We start from the raw sequence: 23,532 nt of genomic DNA, 5'->3' as shown, positions 1-23,532 counted from the left end.
GCTCATGCATTGCTTGCCTTGTTTGTGAAGCGCACCATTGTTCCTCACATCCGTTCAGCAAAATCTGCAAAACAGGCTTGGGATATTTTAGCAGGTCTTTATGCAAGCCGCAATGAGGCTAAAATTGCTTTGCTGCGTAAAGAGCTGGAGTCGAAGATTATGCATGAGGAAGATGACATGGACACTTTCCTTGCTAGTGTAAAGGATATCAATCAGCAACTTATTTTTGCAGGTGAAGTCATTTCAGAAAGTTCCCTTGTGCAGACTGTTCTTGATGCCTTACCAGATTCCTACCAGACTTTTGCTAGTACTTGGAGACTGATGACCCAAGGAAATCCTGAAGTTGTCAAGTTTGATGCGTTATGCACATTGCTGTTGCAAGAGTCACTTTCCAAAAAAAACAGGACTAGGCAGCGTGCAGTTGAACAGGCTTTTATTGCTTCTCAAAGAAAGGGTGGTAACAGTAATGCAGCCACTTCTTATGGTTCTGCTACGAGTGGCAAAAATTCTGTTTATAATGCTTCTGCTGGCAGCACTTCGTCTGGCAATTCTGGTGATAAGGGCAAAAAGAAGATGCGTTGCCATTATTGTAAAGCTAATGATCACTTGATCAAGTCGTGTCCTAAGTTGAAGGCCAAAGAGGCTAAGAAGAAAGAGGGTGGTTCCACTGCAAATGCTGGTTCCACTACAAATGCAGCCATTGTTGAGTCTTCTGTGAAAGGAGACTGTCATGCTGATGTTGATGCAGAATGGGCTTTTAGTGCAGAGTGCACTTACAATCCTGTTGTCCATGATGCATGCTCGTCAGTTGCTGCAGATTCACATGTGTGGTATTTCGACAATGGTGCTACAAAGCACATTACCTAACATCGTGAATTGTTTACCTCTCTCGAGTCTGTCCCTCATGGGAATTCAGTCACTTGTGCCAACAGCGTCTCTTATCCAGTTGAGGGAGTTGGAAAGATTGTGCTCACTACTGCTAATGGCAGTTCCTTCACACTTGTTGATGCACTTTATGTACCTGGGATCAAGAAGAATCTCTTGTCTGTATCCGCACTTGCTAGACTTGGACTTGTAGTCAAATTTGTGGATGACAGATGTACAGTTCATGATCTCAGTTTTGGTGATGAAATTGTTGCATCTGGCCTTTTGAGCCGTGGGTTGTATAAGCTCACTTTGTATGACAAGTGTGGACAAAATTTTTCAAATGCTGTTGCAGATTCAAGGGCTATTTCAGATGCAAAACTTTGGCATGCACGTTTTGGTCATCTGAATTTTGTCAGTTTGCTGCGTTTGCAGAAATCTGACATAGTTGCTTCTTTGCCGCCTCTTGAAGCACCTGTCAAACATGTTTGTGAAGGCTGTATTTTGGGTAAGATGCAGCGTTCTAAGTTTCCAAAGGATGGTTCAGTTCGGGCCACATGCAGGTTGCAGCTTGTGCATAGTGATGTTTGTGGGCCCATGCAAACTCCGTCCTTGGGCAATTACCTGTACTTCGTGACTTTCATTGATGATTACTCCAGGCATGCATGGGTATTTCCGCTTAAAGCGAAGTCCGAAGTTTTTATGTGCTTCAAACAATTTCTGGCTATGGCTGAAAATGTCTCGAAATGTACTATGGGCACCCTCCGTTCTGATCGAGGGGGGGAGTATATGTCTCATGAATTTAATGCATTTCTGGCTAGTCGTGGGATAAAACACCAATGTACAGTGCCTTATACACCTCAGCAAAATGGTGTTGCTGAGAGGAAAAACAGGTCACTGACGGAAATGGCACGGTGTATGGTCAAAAGTCAAGCTTTGCCGCATTCTTTTTGGTTTGAGGCCATCATGTGTGCCACTTATGTGCTTAACAGGTGTCCTACGAAAGCTTTGCAGTCTATTACTCCATATGAAGCATGGCATGATAGAAAGCCTTCTATTGAGCACATGCGTGTTTTTGGCTGTTTGGCATATGCTTTGGTGCCACAAGTGCAGCGTAGAAAATTGGATGATAAGGCTGTCAAATGTATTTTTGTTGGTTATAGTGCTGAAAGCAAAGGTTACAGGTTGTATCATCCGCAAACAAAACGTATTCTGGTTTCTCGGGATGTAGTGTTTGTGGAAGATTCTGTTCAGCCCTTGCTGTCATGTACTAGAGACAGTAATGTAAGCTCATAGGACATTTATGACACTTTGTTACCTCTTTTCAGTGGTGGAAATACGAATGTAAGTTCCAATGAGGCAAATGTACAGCCTATGGGGGTTTCTGAAAATGTTTTAGATCAACCTATTACTGATGCAGATGTACATGATGTACTTGATGAGGAAAGGGCTGAAAATGAGCAGGCTAGAGGTATGCCAAAATGGCTGGTGCACACTTTGCGTGACAGTAAATTGGATGCACCTTTGTCTAGTCGTACTCGTTCAGGCTCTCGCCATGCATCTTATGCATCAGATTGTTATGCTTTGGCTGTGTCTAGCTTACATGATGTTGAGGAGCCTCTGACTAGCACAGAATTCAGAAAATTGGATGGCTGCCATGCAATCAGAATATGATGCACTTATAGAGAATGACACATGGACTTTATGTGATTTGCCTCTTGGCAAAAAGGCCATTGGTACGAAGTGGGTTTACAAGTTGAAACGCAAGCCGGATGGTGAGATCGATCGCCATAAGGCTCGACTTGTTGCAAAGGGTTATGCACAGCAAAAAGGCATAGATTATGAAGAGACTGCTCCCACTTGTCGTATGACTACTGTGCGTTTTCTATGTGCATTGGCAGCTCATTTTGGTTGGGATGTACATCAATCAGACATTGTTACTGCTTTCTTGAATGGTGACATATTTGACGAAGTTTATGTAACGCAGCCTCGCGGTTTTGTCATAAAAGGACAAGAGGACAAAGTGTCCAAATGTAACAAGGCTTTGTATGGGTTGAAGCAATCTCTTCGTGCTTGGTATGAGAAAGCTGACACTCATTTGGTCAAACAAGGCTTTCGTAACAGTCCAACAGAAAGCACATTGTATGTAAAGCGTGAGGGTGATGTACTTCTCATTGTGGTTCTTTATGTTGATGATTTGCTGATCACTGGACCAAATGAGAAACATATTGCTGAATTTAAGGCTGATTTGAATGCTACTTTCAAGATGAAAGATTTGGGGCTGTTGCATCATTATTTGGGTATACAGTTTAAGCAGTGTGATGGTGGTATTGCCTTGTGTCAGAAAAGTTACATAGAGACATTGCTATGTAAGCTTGGACTTGAGGATTGCAAACCTATTGCCACTCCCATGGAAACAGGTTTGAAGTTGAGTCTACATGATGCTGGTGATGCTGTTGATGTCACTCTTTACCAAACTGCTGTTGGCTGCCTCATTTATGTATGCAACACGAGACCGGATATTCAGTTTGCAGTCTCATAGGTCAGCAGATTTATGCATAGCCCAGGGTCTAAGCATTGGCAAGCTGTCAAGAGGATTTTCCGCCACCTGAGTGGCACTTTACATCTTGGCTTGTTTTATCCCAAGGGGGGATCATTGCCACTAGACTTACATGCTTTTTCGGACTCAGATTGGGCTGGTTGTTTTGACACGCGAGTGTCCACAAGTGGTTTTTGTTTCATGCTTGGCAGTTCATGTATATCATGGTTGAGCAAGAAGCAACCTACTGTGGCCACTTCGAGTTGTGAGGCTGAGTACAGGGCAGTCTTCACAGCTATGATTGAGTGTGTATGGCTCAGACGCCTTATGGCTGATTTGGGTGTTGGACAGGACACTGCCAACACTATCTACACTGACAGTCAGAGCGCATTGGCAATTGCGAGGAACCCAGTTTTTCATGCTCGCACAAAGCACATTGAGGTGCATTACCACTATGTCAGGGAGAGGCTCTCAGCAGGAGAGATCAGCTTGGCTTATGTGCCAACAGAGGACAACCTTGCAGATCTTTTCACAAAGGCATTGTCTCGTGAGAAGCTTGAAGCTTTCCGCAAAGCTTTGGGCTTACTCCCCTTTGTGGACTAATCCTGTCCTCAGGGCATGGCACTTCCCTTTACTCATGTGCCAGCTCTCGTTCACCGCATCACTCCAGGGGGGATTTGTTACCATATACATGTGGTAGTGATGTGTGTGAACACACTAGGACCGCCGGGGCATTTTTTCCCTCTTTAAGAGGTTTTTTCCCCCGTGCATTGTATATACGCCCATCACTCTAGGGCTATCCATCTTTCCATAGCACACTAAGTAACACACTCTCTATTGTGTGCCTTGAGCTTCCTTCGTCTTCTCCAAGCTGTGTGTGTTTCTCTGCAACCCTAATTCCAACATACACCATCATTCACTTCCGCTACACATTACATTGATATCAGATCTCTTTGGCAGTGTTCGGTATCATCACTCAAGGAAAGAAGCACAAAGAACCACAATAATTTTTTTTGCTTGTTGTGGTCGCACGTAACCCAAGAGCACTTGGGCGTGTCGATCCTTAATCTGTGTTTTTGAAGTGTGGCAGGTAACCCAAGAAAGAAGGGCTTGTCCAGCGTCCCCTCGTTCCTCTTTTCCACTCATTGAGAGCGGACCTTGCACTTAGCAGCAGGCCAATTGACGTGAGGTGGGAAAAAGCAACCTTGGTGTGAGCGCAAGGCCGCAAGGGGTGCACCCGCAGGAAGGAGTTGAGCTTGGGTAAGAGAAAAGCCTTCTTAAACGCAGATTGCAAGCCAAGAACCTCAAGAACTCAAGAACCTCACGACCCTCAAGAACCCAAGAACCCCAAGTACCCAAGAACTCAGTGCACGGTCATCACCCGAAGCAAAATGGATACCTTGCGTGAAGGTGATGAGAGTGGAGTTGGAGAAGATGAAGTTTCTACGCCAGGAGGATTGTTCCCTGATCCTCCCTCATCCCCATCTAGGCCACAGATTGCACCAAACCCTAATGAGGCTTTGATCAAGTCGATGATGCTACAACAAGAGGTGCAACGCGCCACCATGGACTGCGACCGTAAAGAAAGAAGGGTAGCTATGGAGCTTGAGCGTGAGCAAGTACGCGAGCAAGCACGCAAGGCTCAACGCATAGCGGCCAAAGAGAAGCACACGGCTATGGAGTTGGAACAAGAGGCGCAGAGGGACCGACACATGCAAGAGTTGGTCCTACAGGTACTCTCCACAAAAGGCGAGCCACTCAAGGAGACCGGCGAGTCATCCTGTGGCACAGTAGAGGCAACGACTCCACAATCCAGTCTTTGAGAAGTTGACGTTTAGTAAGTATGATGGTAAGATGGATGCATCTGTGATTCATTCTTGGTTGCATCAATTTAATGCTTACTTTGCGACTAACGAGAAAACAAGCAACAATAAAGTTTTGACTGCTGCCATGCATCTAATGGGTGATGCCATTAATTGGTATGAAGCTTGGCAGGAGTCACAGTTGGCTGAGCACCTTGAGAATGCCAGAGATGGCGTTCCCCTCTCTCAGTTGGGTCGACTTCCGAGACAAGCTCAAGGCTCGCTTCATGCCGTCTCAGTACCTTGATCGCTTAAAAGAAGATTGGCGTGGTCTAAAGCAATTGGCGTGGTCTAAAGCAAAATATCACTTTTGTTATGTCTTTTTCTAACCGTATTTTGCAGATTGGCGTCCAATTGCGTAAATCGGATGCCGAGCAAAAAGAGGCTTTCCTTTTTGGGTTAGACGAGTACATCAAGTTCGATGTGCAAGTCTACGGACTACAATGACGCTGTTAGAATTGCTCTGGCACAAGAGATGAAGCACAACAAAGGTAAGCCGAAGGAGAATAAGGGGAGTACTTAGAATCAACTGAATGGTAAGACCAATGGTAAGCATGACGGTAATTCTTCTTCTCAATCTTCTTCTACACCTAGAGCACAAAATTCTCACAATGGTGATAAAGAAAAGGCTAAAACTCAGGAAACCCCTAAGTTGATAACTGATGAAAAATCTGCTCAAGGAATTTTAGGAGGTAGGTTAACTTTTGAAGAACAACCCGTGTATGCAAAAGAAGGAAGATGTGAATGTCACACTAAAGGTCACATTAACGAGTTTGTCCTAAGAAAGCACCTCAAGAACTCACAAAAGAACCCATAGAATTCACATCATCTGTTAATGCACTCAGTGAGAACAGTAATGTGTCCGAAGTTTCTCATGATCATGTAGATGAGTCTCTCATGCAGTGTTATGTCATGTGAATAGTCAACGCATTATGATCTTGTTTGATTTGGGTAGCATGCATGATGTGATTAGTGACTCTCTTGTGAAGAGTGCACGTTTAGAAACTCTTCCCATAGATCCCATTGTGATCTCTGGATTTGCTCCTGGCATGTACTCTTCTTTCACGCATGAATGTCCGGATGTGATAGTGCTAGTTCAAAATGTTGGTTTTCATCGTAGATTTGTGTTTTCTCCTTTGAAAGGATGTGATTTGATTTTTGGCATCAAGTGGTTTACATGTTATAATCCACGCATTGATTGGAAAGAAAACTCTCTCTCTCTCTCTCTCTCTCTCTCTCTCTCTCTCTCTCTCTCTCTCAGTTTAAGGAGCACCTCCCGCGGTTCTTCGCTGTGATAAGAACATTCCGTCTTTGCCACTAATCTCTCACTCTCAGGTTTTGATAGAGGATAAAACACGTAGTCTCATATTTGCTCTCAGTACACAGTCCTGCCGTTTAGAAAAGCATGAGTCATTGCATGAAAAGAACTCTCTTGCTGTAAATCCTTCTCCGAAGCACGTCACATTTTGCATGATAGAACTGTGATTGTTCGTAAGGATAATCCAGTCTTCAAGTTGCTCCAGTCTGTACCAAGTACACCTTGGGGTTACTGTCAAGCTAGATGGTTCTAGTCTTGTGAGCAATTTGGTGGTTTGGATGATTGTGTTTCTAATACAACTAACATTATTGCAGATACAATCAGTCATGCATGACCGATCTTGGCTCTCGAGTCGAGGTCCAAAGAACCCATTCAGGAAGTATTTTTTCTTCACATGAGTAGTCCGTACGCATTGTTCTAGTCCCTCATTCGTGAGGGTCTCTTGTATTTCGTCAACGTCTTTATGTGTTTCCTTTTTCATAGGCATGCCATATTGAACGATGCACATGATTCACTCACGGATGAACACGGATGTATGCAGATCACTCTAGAAAAGGTAAAGAGTTCACATTCAAGGAATTCACAATGTTTTACGATTGTCCCTGTTGTCAGTCGGTTTTGCATGTTCATTCCTTGGCATGACACAGTCACAACAAAAGCATGAGCACGATTCTCCATTAAGCATTGGCATTTCCGTTGTGGTTTGCCACAGTTGATACCTTTAGGTCGAAAAGTCAAGTTTCGATCACACTTTTAACATGTGTTTGGTGAACGGTTTGGCACTCCGTCACGTTGTTCATCTGCATTCCATGCACAATCATTTCCGTAGAATAGTCCTTTTTCAGTCACTTGACAAAGAACAGATATGTTTATGATTTTGTGTTTGAAGTGGTTTCAGGGATATTCCTCAGAGGAGATTCTTGAAGAAGGTGAACCCGAGATAGTAGACGAAGTTGAAGACACGGAGCCGAATCTGTGTTTCTTTCGGCGCGGGCCAAAGAAGCTAGCATTATAGACTTTCTTGAAGTTCAAATGTCGCGGGACCCACGCAGCAGAGTGGGCCGGCGAAGTTGGCAGACAATATGGAAGCCATACAGCTCAGTACCAATACCTCATCTTGAAAGGGGGGATGTCACGTGCACATCTAACCTATGTGCATGTGGACAAGCTATACCTTCTTCTAGGGTTTAGGTAGCCTAGGAAGTGTTCCGGCACCCTTGTGAGCGTGTACACAAGCCGTGCATGTCCAGGCACTGAGTAGCTCCATACCCTTTGATTGCACAACCTATGATCATTAGCATCAGTACCCAGTACCAAGCATGAGCACTTTCCATTGCAGGAGTCTATTTTCCCAACTGCATGTAAAACACCTCTTATATGTCATTTATTTAATAAATGACTTTTGGCTTTTTAAATGGTGGAGCTGAATATGAGGCTGCTCGACCTAGTTGTATGCACCTATAAAAGGAGACCTATGGCGCCCAATAGAAGCAGAAGAGGCAGCAGACAATCCTCTCCTTAGCAGACCAGCAAGGCCAGCGTTTTTGCACCAACAAGGACCAATGTTTTGCAGACCCAAAAGACTAGCGTTGGATTCTTCTGTATAGTTCTCCAAAGCATAGATGTTGTCGAATTACTGTAGGAACTGTAATGCTTTCTTCCAATCTTTCACCCCAAAAAGGTGAAAAATCTTAGTGTCGTACCATCATCTTTGAAATCCTTTGGTTGGTTTTGGCGCATACCCCGGGTACAGATAGTAAGGGTATCCATACGGGCTCCAACCATTGTAGCCTGGTGGTGATGGTGGTGGGGGCAACGCCGACGGCAAAGGTGGTTGCATTGGATCAGGGTCAGATGGCTGCACCATTCGTGAAGACTGATGGCTGGGAAGGAAGCTCTCGCACTTACTAGTACTGGAGGAGGAGGTATCACGTGGGGCATCAAAGGAGGTAGTAGCATGTAGTTTGAAAATTGTCGGAAACCTTGCAGCATTGCGAGATTCTGTTGCGGATGGCGTGAAAGAATGACGCGAAGCTCGTCGAGGAGAAACTGTAGGTGCTTTGTTGAATCCATGAACGCCATGTTGTCTTGGGTTCTTTATGGCTTATACCCTTGAAGATGGAGTGATGAAGTCGGGAGCGTGCCCGATGCGCGATGGACTAGGGGTCGGAGTGGCTACTAAGTCCGGGGCACAAACACGAAGATACAAAGATTCTTTGATAACTTGTTCTGCTTGCTCTTGAAGGACCGATATGCTTTGAGAAAAGCACACGCCTGAAGCTCTGATACTACTGTAACGAGAAGGCACCACGTGCCAATGGAAAAGAACATAATGAACAACCGTAAGCACTTAAAATAACAATTGAACTAAAAGAGATGCACGACACACAAGATAGGGGCGTCGGAGTTCCACCCCAAGAGAGAACTAGCCCCAAACCTTGGTGCCTCTTTCGGTATTTCTTTACATTGCATCAACAAGGTACAACTCCCATGGCTTAGTTGTGCATCTCCGAGGGTAGACTGCCAGAGTGAGAGCCCATGGGTCTTATTTAAGGGCCCTTGGACTCTAAAAGCAGTACATGAAAAGCATACAATTCAAAAGCATTTGGTCCAAAAATCTGCTAGCATATTTCGCGAAAATCCGTGCTACCATGTCAGCAACATGTCGGCGCGAATTACGGGCGTTCGTACAATGCCATGTCAGCATGCCAACGTGGTGTTCGTACAATGCTGCCACATCATCAGCTTCATACGCAAATAGATTGGGTGTGTGGATCTTGCTTTACTTTATTATTAGCCTTAGAAACTTGGGCCCCATCGGACAAGTTGGTGGGAACTTCTTTTAAAATTGCCCCACTCGGCGAGGCTTTGAAAGTTGGTAAAACTTCTTCTACTGCTTCTTCTTAGGGTTTAGGCCCCTTGGTCGGGATCTGCAGGTTCTTCAGTGGCTTGACACATCATCAATTTGTGACACACCTTTTTCCTCAAAGATAGTGCCTTGACATGGTGGGCTGCCCTAACAAGGAAGCCTGACAATCCCAAAACGTGGCATGACGTTAAACTCGCTTTCTACCCAAGCTTCCTTGATGAGACCTTTGAAGTAGACATCCTTGCAGCATGGTCTGGCCTCAGGATGTACCCTTGGGACACTCTTCCAACATACAACCAAAGATTTTGGGACGCTTATCTACTAGTTTCCACTTTCCAAGACATTACTTTTGCGAAACAAATTGAGAAGTATAGTGTGTGTCACAAGACGGGCACTACGTGCCAATAGAAAAGAACAGACTGAACAGACTTTTAGCACTTCAATAACAACTGAACTGAAATAGAGAGAGAGACGACACGTGACATGGAGTGGCGGAATTCCACCCAAGAGAGTATTGGCCCCAAACCTTGGTGCCCCTTTCGGTATTTCTTTATATTGCATCAACACAGTACAAGCCGGTACTCCAGACTCTACACCTTCTTCAGGAAACATGCCAGAGAATGAGCCCTGAGCACATATTTAAAGGCCCTTGGCCTATGAAAAGCAATTTACATGAAAAGCCTTCAAACTCAAAAGCTTCTGGTCCAAAAGCAATGCCAAAAAGTTGCGAACGTAAATCATGGAATTCCGTACAACTGTAGTCAACAGCCAATGCAAAACGCGGAAATCCGTACAGTCTGCCACGTCATCAATCAACAGATTTTTTGGGTTTTCGTATAGCTGCCACGTCATCAGTTGCTCCGACTGCCTTTTTCTGTGTGTGTGTGGGTCTTGCTTTATTTTAATCCTTTATGTCATTTGGGGCCCCATCGGACGGGCTCCCCATAAGTTGGTAGGACTTCTTCCTTTTTTACTTGTTCTTCTTAGGGTTTAGGCCCCTAGGCCGGCATCTGTAAGTTGGCTCCATTCTTTAGGGCTTTGACACGTCAGCAATTTGTGACCGTCTGGGCCTACCTTTTCCCTTTCGAGATTACTGTATAGGTAAAATGGTCTTAAAGATGTGTCAACTTATGCCACATGCAAGAGTGGGTTATGACATTACGAAGAAAGAACTAGTATTTAATGACATTATTGCTCCTTCCTAGAAGAGAAACCCAAGTTCACGATCCTTCGCCCAAGATACTCCATAACCGTGAACTAGTACAGTCTCCAACACATCTACTAAACGGCCGACTCCCGATGACATGGCACAATATCGATAAGAAGAAAGGTGTTACAAATGTGGTCTTCGCGGCCATATTTCTTGGGACTGTCCGGCAAACCCCACTAACAAAAGATCACTCCCATATGAAAACATGGAAAACAAGAAACCCTGACCCGCAGCTAGATTGATTTTTGATTTGATAGGTGTTACTACCGTCCACACATCCAATGAACCATGCAAAGCTTTGGGAAAAGTTAAAGATCAAGATGTCCTTATCCTCTTTGATTAAGGTTCCATGCAAAAGTTTATTTCCTCAAAATTAGCTGCAAGGTTAGGTTTTGAGGAATATGCCAAGGGGCGCATATTGAAGCACAAATGGCTAATGGGACTTACACATCATCGACATCATCAATTGGATCACTTTGACTTCAAGTTCAAACATTTGTAGATCTAGTTGATTTCTACATTATGGATTTGGTAGGATGCAATGTTCTACTGGGCATGCCTTGGTTCTACAAGTATCATGCCCGATTTGACGCAAGAGAACGAACGATCCAATTGAAGCACAAGAACAAAGAGTTGTTCCCGGACTTCACTCATTGAAGACAAGAACTATGAATTTTGAATATTGTATCGATTTATGACGAATAATGATTATGATTAAGATTAAGATTATGATCTTGGGTGTGTGCATGACATCCAAGCAAGATCCAATGACCTTTTACAACATTGGTTAAGATTATGATCTTGGGTGTGTAATCAACATCCAAGCAAGATCCAATGACCTTTTATAGGCACTAGGAAAACGGCGCCGCCTTTGGCGGCGGCATGGCCCCTCTCACCCTCAAACCCCTTAGTCAGTCTCTCTCTCTCTCTCTCTCTCTCTCTCTCTCTCTCTCTCTCTCTCTCTCTCTCTCTCTCTCTCCTTGTTCTTTGTATCATCCTCTTCGCTTTTGTGCAGTGTTCGAGAAAAGTGTGCCTTAGCGTAGCCTTGAGCCGGTTGGAAAATCAAATCAGCGGATTGAACAGAGGGTGAGAAGGAAAGATTCCAATTGGCAAATTTAGCAAAATAAAGTTAAATTGTAAAAAATGCAAATTATGTTGGAGAATTTTCTCTTTGAATCTTAGACGGAATTTTCTATGTTTCTGAAATAGATTTTTTTCGAGCACTGCTTCCGTCTGAGCATCAGTCTCCCTCCTCTTGAGCACTATCCATGGTTTTCCCCAGCAGCCCGGGCAATTGTCCAACTCCCTACGCCTAGCCATCTCGACTTTGCTGCCCTCCTGCATGCCTGGATAGTGGCCGACGGTAAATTGTCTCTCTTTGTCGATGTTCGCATGCCTAATCCTTGACAGTCGACAGCTCTCTCTCTCTCTCTCACGAACAAACGTGCAGATTTGTACACACAAACTCTCTCTGTGGTGCGAACAAATGTGGAGATTCGTACACAGACCCGAACAAAAAAAATTGGAACTTCCCACCACCTCCATATGCAAAGACGTACAAAACTTATGGAACTGCCATCGACAATAGTACATACCTCTCTTTCTCTCTCTATATATGCATCGACATGAATTCTCTTTCTCTGTGCGTTCGCTCACTATCTGCATGGCACACTGGCCAGGGCAAGGATAATATGCCACATGTCCGGGGGAGGAAACTGGAATCTCTTCCCCCATTATATATATATATATATATATATATATATATATATATATATATATATATATATATATATATATATATATATATAGAGAGAGAGAGAGAGAGAGAGAGAGAGAGAGAGAGAGAGAGAGAGAGAGAGAGAGAGAGAGAGAGAGAGAGAGAGAGAGAGAGAGAGAGATTGTCTACATGCTCACGTCTATGACGGGTGCTCACTCGTTCTTACCATTTATTTAATGACTATTGTTGGTCCCTTTCTCTATTTGGAACTGGTCATAAGTCTGCTTCTCTGCATCTCTTCAAGTCGCTTCAACTATGCCTCTCGTCTACCCCTCTTTTCGCCTTGTTGGACATGGGCAATGCACGCAGGATGTTGGTGTTGGCCCTCTTGTATAACTTTTGGGCTTGTGGCGTTTGTCTCGTTCTATTTGTTGCCTACATACACACAGAGGCCTCTCTCTCTCTCTCTCTCTCTCTCTCTCTCTCTCTCTCTCTCTCTCTCTCTCTCTCTCTCTCTCGTGCACGCGCGCGCGCGGCAAGTGTGTCTTATTCACCCTTTGCATGTGTATGCCTCTCCCAAAATATCTTGTTGGATGAAGATTGGGATGCACATATCTCTAATTTTGGCCTCTCTCTTTATGGTCCTTTTGGAACCCAAACTCATATCGAGATATCAGCAACTTGGCATCTTGTGGAACGCCAGGCTATCTCAATCCATTATACTTCCAAGCTAATCAGCTCAATGTGAAAAGTGATGTTATACAGTTTCGGAGTGGTTCTTGTGGAGTTGTTGAGTGGACGACATGCATTGGACAAAGATCATTCTGTGTACAGCATTGTGGCATGGGCCATGGAGCTCGCTAACTAGGGGAAGTCCATCCTTGTATTGGATTCGGAGCTCAATGTCCCAGATTATGCTGCACAAAAGTCACTTCAAGATGTTATCCAGTTGGCTTTTCAGTGTGTTGGGATGGTAGGGAAGGACGTTCGACCATAAGTGAAGTAGCAAGCTACTTGCAAGAAGTTGTTAAGCCATTCTTCATTAATGAGATGAAGGAGGCTCCCATACTTAAGTATTCCTTCAAAGATTTTCAACCTTTACTATGGGAAAGCAGCAACAGCAAATTGTCAACTTCAGTCTCTGGCAGCTCAGGTAGCAGTGGAATTGAGATGAAGTCAAGATGGGAGGGCAACTTTAGAGCCTGATGTGCTTACTGCTAGTTAAATATCAATTTTCTATACTCATAGAATACATGTTAAACCTACCTTTTACATGGATGAGAGGTTTCACAAATCTGTAAGATCTGGTCTCCAATTGTAAGGTGCAGCGGAATGAATGTTGTATTTCCTCAAGATTAGTGATCTTTATTGCTCAAGGTTCCTTTTAGTTCTTAGGGAAGGAGAGAGCCTTCCGTCTTATGGAGTGCTATGATCACGAACAAAGTGAGTGGATATTGTGCGTGCAAGTGAATGAGACTGAGAGAATGAGAGAGAAGAGATACGACACCCGAGAGGTTGTAAAACCCTCCTCCGAAGGCCCCACTCTCGTTGGCGAGAGTGGTCTATTTTGATTGCACAAAGGTGTACAATGCGTATACAATGGATTGATGCAATGGGACTATGCCGATGACGACGACGGTGATGACGATGACGACGACGACGACTTGATGGCTGAAATCTGAGATCTTCTAATCGCTGAATTTCGGGACTGTTTCGGTGGCTGAAAATGACTGTTTTGGCTGCGTTTTTATGGCTGAAAATGGGGGAACATCTACAACCAACTTGGGGCTGATCTGCTACTGTGTCATAGGCTGAAACTGTGTGTATTCTGACTGCTGAATTTCTGATCCCAAAAACGCTGAGATGGCTGGTGCAATGCTGGCGTTTTTGGCTGAATTCACTTCTGCTCTGCTGAAGTTGGAAATGCTGATGATCTGCAACAGTTGGCTAGCGTTTTTGGCTGAAAAACGCTGAGGGTGGCAGAGGCCTAGCGTTAGTAAAATGCTGCAATGGCTCAGGTAATGCTGTGGGAGGAAAACGCCCAAGTGAGGGAGATGCTGGCGATCTGAATCTGTTGGGAATGCCCGCGAAGATGGAGGTCCAAAAACAGGGGTGCTCGGGGGGGGGGGGGGGGGGGGGGGTGGTGGTTTACTGCTGAGAAGTTGCCTGTTGAGCGGGAAGCTCCTGCTGCCTCTTCTGCCAGAAAGTGCTAACTTGGGTTTGCTTATATATTAACTTAGCAAAATTGCCCTACCTACTTTTGTTGGAAAGTCACTTAAAAATAATAAGTGAAAATAACCAAAAATAGGGACAATAAGCTAAATGCACTGGAAAATTCCCCTGACTGAATCTGATGGATTCTAAAGGGAATATTGATGATCATGCTATGTGAAACCGGAGGATATGCATCTATGCTAAGTGACTGGGCATAGGGTTGGGATGTGTCACGTGACACCAATAACCGCTCATCTTGTAAGGGATTTATCAGGTGTGTGCAAAATGCATCTATGGGAGCAGCAGTGGCAAGAGCAGCAATGAGGATAGCATGGCCTTGGGCCTCTCCACGCCCATCCCCACCTCCAAGGGCGACCTTTGCTCATCCTTCTTATATCCTCTGCAACTTGAAATAAAATGCCCTTGCATGCCTCTAGGTCTCCTGTTTTACTACACACCCTGGAGTGCCCATCGCCTCCCCGCCCCCCTCCACATTTTTGCCTTTGATGTTGCCTCTCAAACTACTTTGGCCCCAACTGAGCCGCCTAAGGCGACCCCCAACAATATACATTGCATTGGGCACGACACACCTACGTGGGCTATGTGTGTGTAGGGCTGGCTAGGCTTTGGGAGGGTTCACTCACCAGCGGAGCAAGGAGCTTTCGACACAAAGCTCTTTCAAGAATCAATTTTACTTTCAAAAAATTCACGACACCCAACATACACATCAAATGTGAAGCATAACTAAGTCTCTCAACAATGCTGACTAACAAAGACACCGTAGATTTGCGTCTCCATCTCAGACTATTGCATAATACCACATGCATTAAAAAATGCAAGCACACGTGATTGCATTTGGAACAAATTTTTGGCTATGCATTTGCTAAAAAAAACATCTAATTTTCTTCCTGTGAGCGTGTTGGACATACCCTGCAAAAACTTCAATCGCAGAAGCAACATCCAAGATACTCAAGTCATCAAGCACTTTTGCATCTAAATGTACATACTTGCAATCAAAGCATGAGGAATATCTGATTAGTTTAACGCGCCTACACACACACACACACAAGAGAGAGAGAGAGAGAGAGAGAGAGAGAGAGAGAGAGAGAGAGAGAGAGAGAGAGAGAGAGAGTCTTTTTTAATCCGTAAAACTTGCAGTGCCAAATTCTTGCTTGAAAGCCTTCAGCAATGACCCACCTAATCAATGGACATGTCACGTCGTGGTGTGTATGATTGCACTGTGTGTGTGTGTGTGTGTGTGTGTGTGAGAGAGAGAGAGAGAGAGAGAGAGAGAGAGAGAGAGAGAGAGAGAGAGAGAGAGAGAGAGAGAGAGAGAGAGAGAGAGAGCACTGACATCAAAACGATCTGGCATCTTGGAACTTGCATTCGCAGCGGAATTGGCCAACACAGGAGGGGGGACAGAGAGAGCGAGAGAGAATTTAAATGCAAAAATTTAAACACCTCAGCTGAGGTATTGGCTACGTCCCATCCTAACTCCCTTCGACGGCGGACCTCGGTCCTCAACACTCTCTCTCTCTCTCTCTCTCTATCTCTCTCTCTCTCTCTCTCTCTCTCTCTCTCTCTCTCTCGTATTGTGTCGTTGGGCTGCAGAGAGCACTTGCCGGAGCAAGGAAAAGATGCCACATGGCAGGGAGGGGGGGCCGGAATCCCTCCCCCCATTATACTTAGTATAGATTGGCTAAGATACTGGTCATAAGATAGATTTTCAGATGCACCCGAGGTGTCTGCAACTAGCTTCTCTCTTTATGTGCACGGCCATAATGACACAAGAATCCATGACTGGATGATCAATTGTGAGATTTGAAGTTGCATGAATGTTAGCAGCGTTTGCATTTTATTGTATTCTGCAATCGAGGATGATTGCTTTGATTATAGAAGCCGGTATGTGACGGGTTTTAGGGTTAGGGTTTCTGTGTCGAGGTCATAGACGCATCGGATCAATGCATTCGTTTGGCCCGCCCCAGACTCACTTGCCCTAGAAAGGTGGTTCATGCCAACCTCTTGGTCAAAGCGGGAATCCTCTGTGCCATGAACAGTTCTTCCTAGAGGCCTAAGGATTAATAGAGAGAAAGATACAGAAGAATTACCAAATTATAAAGTTCTGCCAAGGGGCCTAAACTATGAAGGGCACACACACACATAAAAATTTCCGTGAAAAGATTGATGACGTGGTAGCTTTACGGACATCTGCAATTTGCATTGACTAATGACATGGCACTGCTGTACGGATTTTCTCTTTTTGCACTTGTAGCCATGGGCAGATTTTTATGTGAGCTTTTAGGTGCAAATGCTTTTGGATTCAAGTGCTTTTAAGACTAAGGCTTTTGGGTCTCTGCTTTTGGGCATCCCTTGTACATTTATAAGTGCCCAGAGGGCCACTCTTCCGGAGAGCATCTAGACACAGAGGCTCGGAGAGAATCTAGACACAGAGGTTCGGAGAGAGTTGGTTGCGCCCCATGGATGACAAAACTCTAAACTAACCATTTGTATTCTTTTACCTATTACGCATATTATTAGGGACCCTGCTGAGTTGTGCCATATTGAGTCTGCTTTTCCTTTTGCTTGTGTGTGTTGATTTGTATGCATGCAAACATGCCATGCAAAGGCTCCGCCTCCTTCAATTGGTAGCAGAGACGGGCTGTGAGCTGTGTGCAAGCTCCGTTGTGGTGCTTTGTGCTCGTGTTGATGATTGGCTTGCAGGACAAAGTGATGAGAGGCTTCAGTAGACTGAAGAGATTTATGAATAGCTAAGGTTAACATACCAACAGCGTCCCATACTGTGAGCGCAACCTTTACAGGCATAAGTGCAACCTTTCACAAGTCTGATGAGTGCAACCTTTACAGACAGCAAGCACATCTGTCTCATACTCCAGTGAACAGTGTTTTCTAGTGTTATTTTTGGGGTGGGGAGTTGGGCTGAAGAGGAGGACTTCATTTCTTGTCCCACTTCTTTGTTACATTACCTATTACTTTTCTGTGCTTTTTGTTTGGTGTTGTGTGAAAGTAGCATTTCAATACCAGACCATGCTACTTTAAGGAATTTTGCAAGTGCGTGATGGCTATTTTTTGTTTTTCTGTGGCAGAAAGCTCTCTTGGATGATGTTATTTCATCTTTGGAGGGACTCTTAAAAGTTGTGCCAGAGCAGTTGCAAGCATTAGCGGCTGATGTTGCGGTTGCTCTGTTGAATGTCAGTGGAGCTTCACTTCTTGGATCCAGAATACGAGGGCTGTGCTTCTCCCTTGTGCAGTTGTTTTCACGCTCTAAAAGTTGCAATACATGTGCTATAGCATTGCACATCATCATCAATGATGCATCAAAATTGAAGACATATATTGATGAGGACTTATGGAACATTTTGAAGGAAGGAAACATTCTTAATATCTTGGTAGGTCGATTGCAAGCCCAACAAATATTTGATGGAGAGGGTGTATTTTTATATGTGTCGCATGCGGACTTGTGTACTGCCATTCTCCGTTGGAGGCCAGCCACAAGATTTAGTCTGGGTAGCAATCTGAGCTTCTACAAATCTTCCCTTCGCCAGGCTAGAAATTCTAATGAAGCCGTTTGCTGTGCTGCTCTAAGGCTGTGTGCTGCTCTAGGTAAGCCAACTTTCTTTCTAGTACTTGAGTTCATTTGTGTCATTGACTGCATATAGAGTGCTCTTTTCATTAAATTAAGTCTGCCTTTTCAGCTGAAATTTTGTAACAAAAATGTCTTTTGAGATGTTCTGTTACTAATTCTAACCGGTGAATGTTTGCAGCCCTATGTGGAGGGGTTGTTTCACTGCAGGTTCAAGACAGCCAGGAGTTGTGCAACTGTTTGATTGCCAGTACAGATATTTCGAAGAGCAATGATGTCAGAATTGAGGCATTTCAGTTCCTGTACATCCTGACTGTACGGCTTCCAACTCTATGTATTATTCTTGTGGCAATAGGTAAATGACTCTATCGATTAAGTCATCTTGCTTTGAATGCAGAGATCAACAAATTTGGGAACGTCAGTCGGTGAAACATCAATAGACTTGGTCTGTGCAAATATTTGCAAAGCAATGATGGAACAACAGGGCTTGTCGAGTGCAAGGTGGCCTCTTAAAGCAGAGAAGCTACTTCTAGAAGCTTCTCAAGCAGCTCAGGGTTTACTTCATTTTCCTGGAAGGCATCATCATTCTGCCTGGAGGGCTGGACTTTTTGGTGCTATGGCTTCTCTACTGCTAGATTTCTATGATAGTGGAGTTGTATCCTATCCTAAGTCAGCTAAATATGACCAAGTCTTTGGACCTATTCTTTGGGATGCCCTCAGCTGGCTTTCTATCAATGCCCCGACAGGAGGTGATGAAAGTCATCTGAAAACAAAGCAACAAGAGGGTCCGGTTTTGAATTTGATCGATTTTGCATGGTGAGCTGTTCTGTCACGAGCAACCATTGAGTGTAATTTCGTAAGGTCTTGTTTTGGGAAGGTTAAGTAGGGCAAAAAGATTTCACGCTGATTTCATGGATGAACATGTGGCACATCGACATCTAAAACAATCTGCATATAATTTAGGTGAGCCAAGTAACTGTAGTTTGGGCTGATAATACGAAGGAAAACTCAATGAAGGAATGTTCATGTACAAGTGCCATCAAACAATTTAAATTGTTTTTGGCTCGAGCACAATACATTATAACTTGTTTTTTACTAAAGCACTTGCAAGGGTCAGTTTATGTTTATTTAACTAGTCAGTCTTTTATGTTTGACTTAATGGGTTTAGCGTGCTGTTACAGGCACTGCTCACTTAGGTTGTCATGAAATGATTCCTAGGGTTGTATTCACATTTCTTTTGGCAGGAGGTTCTAGAAACAGGAAATAGCTTGCAATATCCCCACACACAGATATTACAATTGGGGATTGAATTGTCTTGGAGTCCATTGCAAGTAGTCAAATGTAATCTAGACATCTAACCAAACAAAATAGCAACTTATAGTTATACTTTTTGTGAAAAAATTCATAGATATACCCAGAATAGAAAACATGAGCAAGTAAGCTTTGATACCATGAAATAAGGACAAGGGATCTCCGAGCTACCAGGAACTCCTAGGGAACACGAGTTGGACACTAGCTACCACATGGTGAAAGCCCTTGGATCCAGCTTGGGCTGGCATCCAAAGACACAACAATTGGTTTGAGCATCCCATATCCCCTAGCTTCACCCCCTTGATGACTTACTAGCCTCATGGGATTTCCTAGCACTAAACTATCATACACTGATGTTTTGCACCCATGGGTGCTATCAATAGTCTAGACTTTCTATCTTATATGTCACATAAGATAGACGAAGTGCTCATATTGCTCTCAAAATTTGAGTTGTGCTTTGAACTAGAGCTACAAGTGTCAGCCTCATCACTACAGGAATTGGAGTGAGTAGATGCAAGGCTATAATCTCTCTCATTAAGGCAAAGCCAAGTGCTGAAAAGGAGAAATTGTACTCGCAAGAAGAGTTTACCCAGCTCTTGACAAGAGGATCAATCAATTGATGAAAAGCTCAAAGCACTTACAGAAGAAAAGCAAATCAGCGGATCACCCTAGTTTTTTGGGCCAGAAATCGACTTTCGAGGTGGCTAGCAGACCCCGATTTTTCTTCGTCTTTAGAGTTCAGACAGGTCCTCTTCCTCTAGTTCTAATGAGGATGAGAAAAAGCGGAAGAATCTTCGAGAAGGACATTTGGAAGGAATGGGACTAGCTCGCCCAAAAGGAACATTAGAAAGTCATGGCTTATGTTGACAGTTTTGGTCAGTTCTTCTGAAAGTTACGCCTTTCATGAAGATTTCCAACAAGGAAAAGCAGGCCTCCAACCACTGCTTCCGAAGAGCATGAAGGTGTACCCACACGACACCCTTCAACCAATGATGGAATCGGCAATCATTGCCGAGGATCTATATTCTATTGGTACCCCCAAACGGATGGAACATAGCACGTACCGTGCAAGACAAACAACAGTTTATGATGACCATGACGACCAAGGGCAAAAGCGTCCCCAAAGGGTACCGGCAAGTATCTCATGCCGAACCAAGTATAGACCTTCAAAGAGCAAGGAAGGTGCTTCTATTGTGGTGAGAAAGGACACATGAAGCCCGACTGCCCTGCTCGGCAGTAACGGCAGGAACAAGCATCTTTGAAGAAGGAACCCGCTCCACCGAGCTTGAATTCCATTCCTGATGTGCAAGGGAATATAGAAACCGAAAAAGTGAAGTGTCGACTCCTTAAAGGCTGGGGATATAGAAACCGAAAAAGTGAAGTGTCGACTCCTTAAAGGCTGGGGATCCGTGAATAATCAACGGGTGTTGATCCTCTATGACCCTGGATCGGCGGACAACTTCATCTCACTGGAAACTGTAGAACGCTTGGGCCTCACACCAGCTCAACTTGGAACTCCGGTCACTTCCGGATCGTCATTCAAGGGGTTGACTACCAATGCAACTCTCGTGCAAGGACAGCTCAATCTTCAGATTGGCGAGTACAAGGACCGCGAATTGTTTTTGATGGCACCCATCGAGGGATGTGATATCATCTTGGGCATGCCATGGCACTACCATATGCAACCGGTCCTAAATTATTAGAAAAGACCCTCGCCTTGAGCATGAGGACAAGAACATTAAAATTTTTGGTGATGCACAGGATTGGCTATTCCCTATTGTAAGCCATATCTCCATTAAGAAGGAAATAAAGAAGTGCGTTTCTGCTTGATTTTCGCACGAGAAAAGAGAAAACTAATGAGGGTTCGCTCTCTGGTTTGGAAATTAAATGTCTTCAATTTCTTGAATAGTATAAAGATTGTTTCACGGATACTCTATCAGAAAAGCTACCTCCGAAACGTTCGGAAGATCATCGCATTGATCTCGTACGGGGTAGCTCTCCACCAAACCAACCCCTTACAGGGTTAGTCTTGCTTAGCAAGAGGAAATTTTGAAGCAAGTCAATGAGCTTCTGGAAAAAGGTTTAGTACGACCAAGTACTTCACCCTACTGCTCTGCAGTTCTATTGGTGGAGAAGAAAGATGGCACGTTGCGAATGTGCATGGACTATTGATCTCTAAACAAGATCACTATCAAGAATTGCTTTTGGATTCCTCGGATTGATGATATTCTTGATAAGTTGCAGGGTGCAAGCATCTTTAGTCATTGACTTAAAGAACGGGTATCATCAGATATGCATAGCCCCTAAGGATGTCCATAAGACTGCCTTTCGCACAACCTTTGGAGTGTATGATTTTTTGGTAATGCCTTGACCAATGCTCTTGCCACATTCAATCGAATGATGGATCGAATTTTTAGCCCACACAGAGCTTTCACAGTAGCGTTCTTTGATGACATACTCGTCTTTTCGAAGAATGAGGAGGAACGTCGGAAGCACCTGGACATAGTGTTTCAGGAATTGCGAAAGCATGAGTTGCATGTGAATGCAAAGAAGAGTGAGTTCTTTCTCACTGAGATACACTATCTCGGCCATATAGTCTTACACAACCAAGTGAGTATGGATCCCGCAAAGATCCAGGTCGTACAAGATTGGCCAACTCCCACTACGGTACATGATGTATGTAGCTTTTTGGGATTGTGTTCCTATTATTGTAGGTTTATCCAAGGCTTTGCTCACGTAGGAGGACCACTCCATGACCTAACAAGGAAGAAGATCCCTTTCAAATGGGGATCGAGACAACAAGGTGCCTTTGATAGGCTAAAGTATCTATTAAGCCATGGGCCTATTTTGATAGTGCTAGATTTAAAGGAAACCATTCGAGGTTCATTGTGATGCTTTAGGTGATTGCATCGGTGCAGAGCCCAGGCAGTGGCTTATCAAAATAGACAACTTAAGGATGCAGAATTGCATGCCTCGATCTACGAGCAGGAACTTATGACTGTGATCACGCCTTGTTTAGACTCTACTTGGAAACATTATCTTCTAGGAGCAGATTTTGTGATCAAAACCGATCACCAGAGTTTGCGGTATTTTCTCACGCAACGGAAATTATCTCAGAAGCAGATGAGATGGACCAACTTTTTTCACTTCCAGATCCTTCATACGGCTGGGAGTAAGAATGTGGCTGCAGACGCATTGTCTAGACGGCCTAGGGTGAATGCAATTACTTCTGTGTATCACTAAGAATTGGAATCACTTCCAGAGTCCAAACGACCCAGACTTCTCCATTTGGAGTAAGTTACAGAACGGACAGAATGAATATCCCTATTTCATTCGGGATGGTTACCTCTATCACCACCAAGAAATCTGTGTGGCGGAACCATTGAGGAAGAAAATCATGGAAGAAGCACATGCTTCACCTTATGCGGGTCACCGGGGTATCCTCCCCATGACTTTAGCATTGGAAAGATATTTCTTTTGGCCAAGCCTTAAAGCAGACATTGATCAATATGCTAGGGAATGTTTAGTTTGTCAAAAGGTAAAGTATGATTGGCATAAGCTTTGGTTACTCCAACCTCTGACTGTGCCTAATCAACCTTGGGAGAGTATTACCATGGATTTTATTATGGATCTCCCAAAGACTCAGACTGGAAATGAGCGATCTGGACCATTGTGGACAGATTTAGCAAGCAAGCTCACTTTATTCCAGCGAAGAAAACAATCAAAGCGGATCATATGGCTAGGATTTTTCTAGCACATATCTTTAAGCATCATGGGATGCCAAAGTCTATTGTGAGTGATCGAGATCCTCACATGACAGGAAACTTTTGGCGTGCCTTCTTTGATAACCTTGGCACAAAGTTGAATTTTTCTTTTGCATATCATCCTCAAATAGATGGGCAGAGTGAGATCGCTAACTCCACAGTATTGGATATGCTGAAATCTTATGTGTCAAAAAGGCAATCTGACTGGCATAAGTATTTGCCCCTTGTCGAGTACGCGTATAACAATACCGTACATTCGTCTA

The 23,532-nt window shown here is 44.1% G+C and overlaps 1 protein-coding gene across 1 annotated transcript in view; it reads left to right on the top strand.

The window, feature by feature from the left end:
* Window positions 1-23,532, top strand: part of LOC147451676 (BTB/POZ domain-containing protein) — a 97,521-nt gene that overhangs the window by 57,590 nt on the left and 16,399 nt on the right. The window contains exons 3-5 of the mRNA XM_086517569.1: window positions 17,698-18,214; window positions 18,376-18,509; window positions 18,592-19,010. Of these exons, the coding sequence (XP_086373695.1) occupies window positions 17,698-18,214; window positions 18,376-18,509; window positions 18,592-19,010 (1,070 nt within the window). The remainder of the gene's footprint in view (window positions 1-17,697; window positions 18,215-18,375; window positions 18,510-18,591; window positions 19,011-23,532) is intronic.

Source organism: Adiantum capillus-veneris, chromosome 8 (assembly GCF_014529385.1).
Source record: "Adiantum capillus-veneris isolate H3 chromosome 8, ASM1452938v2, whole genome shotgun sequence".
In the NCBI taxonomy this organism is placed as follows: Eukaryota; Viridiplantae; Streptophyta; class Polypodiopsida; order Polypodiales; family Pteridaceae; genus Adiantum; species Adiantum capillus-veneris.
The sequence above is the reverse complement of the archived record's forward strand: the minus strand, read 5'-3'. Positions and strand labels throughout refer to the sequence as shown.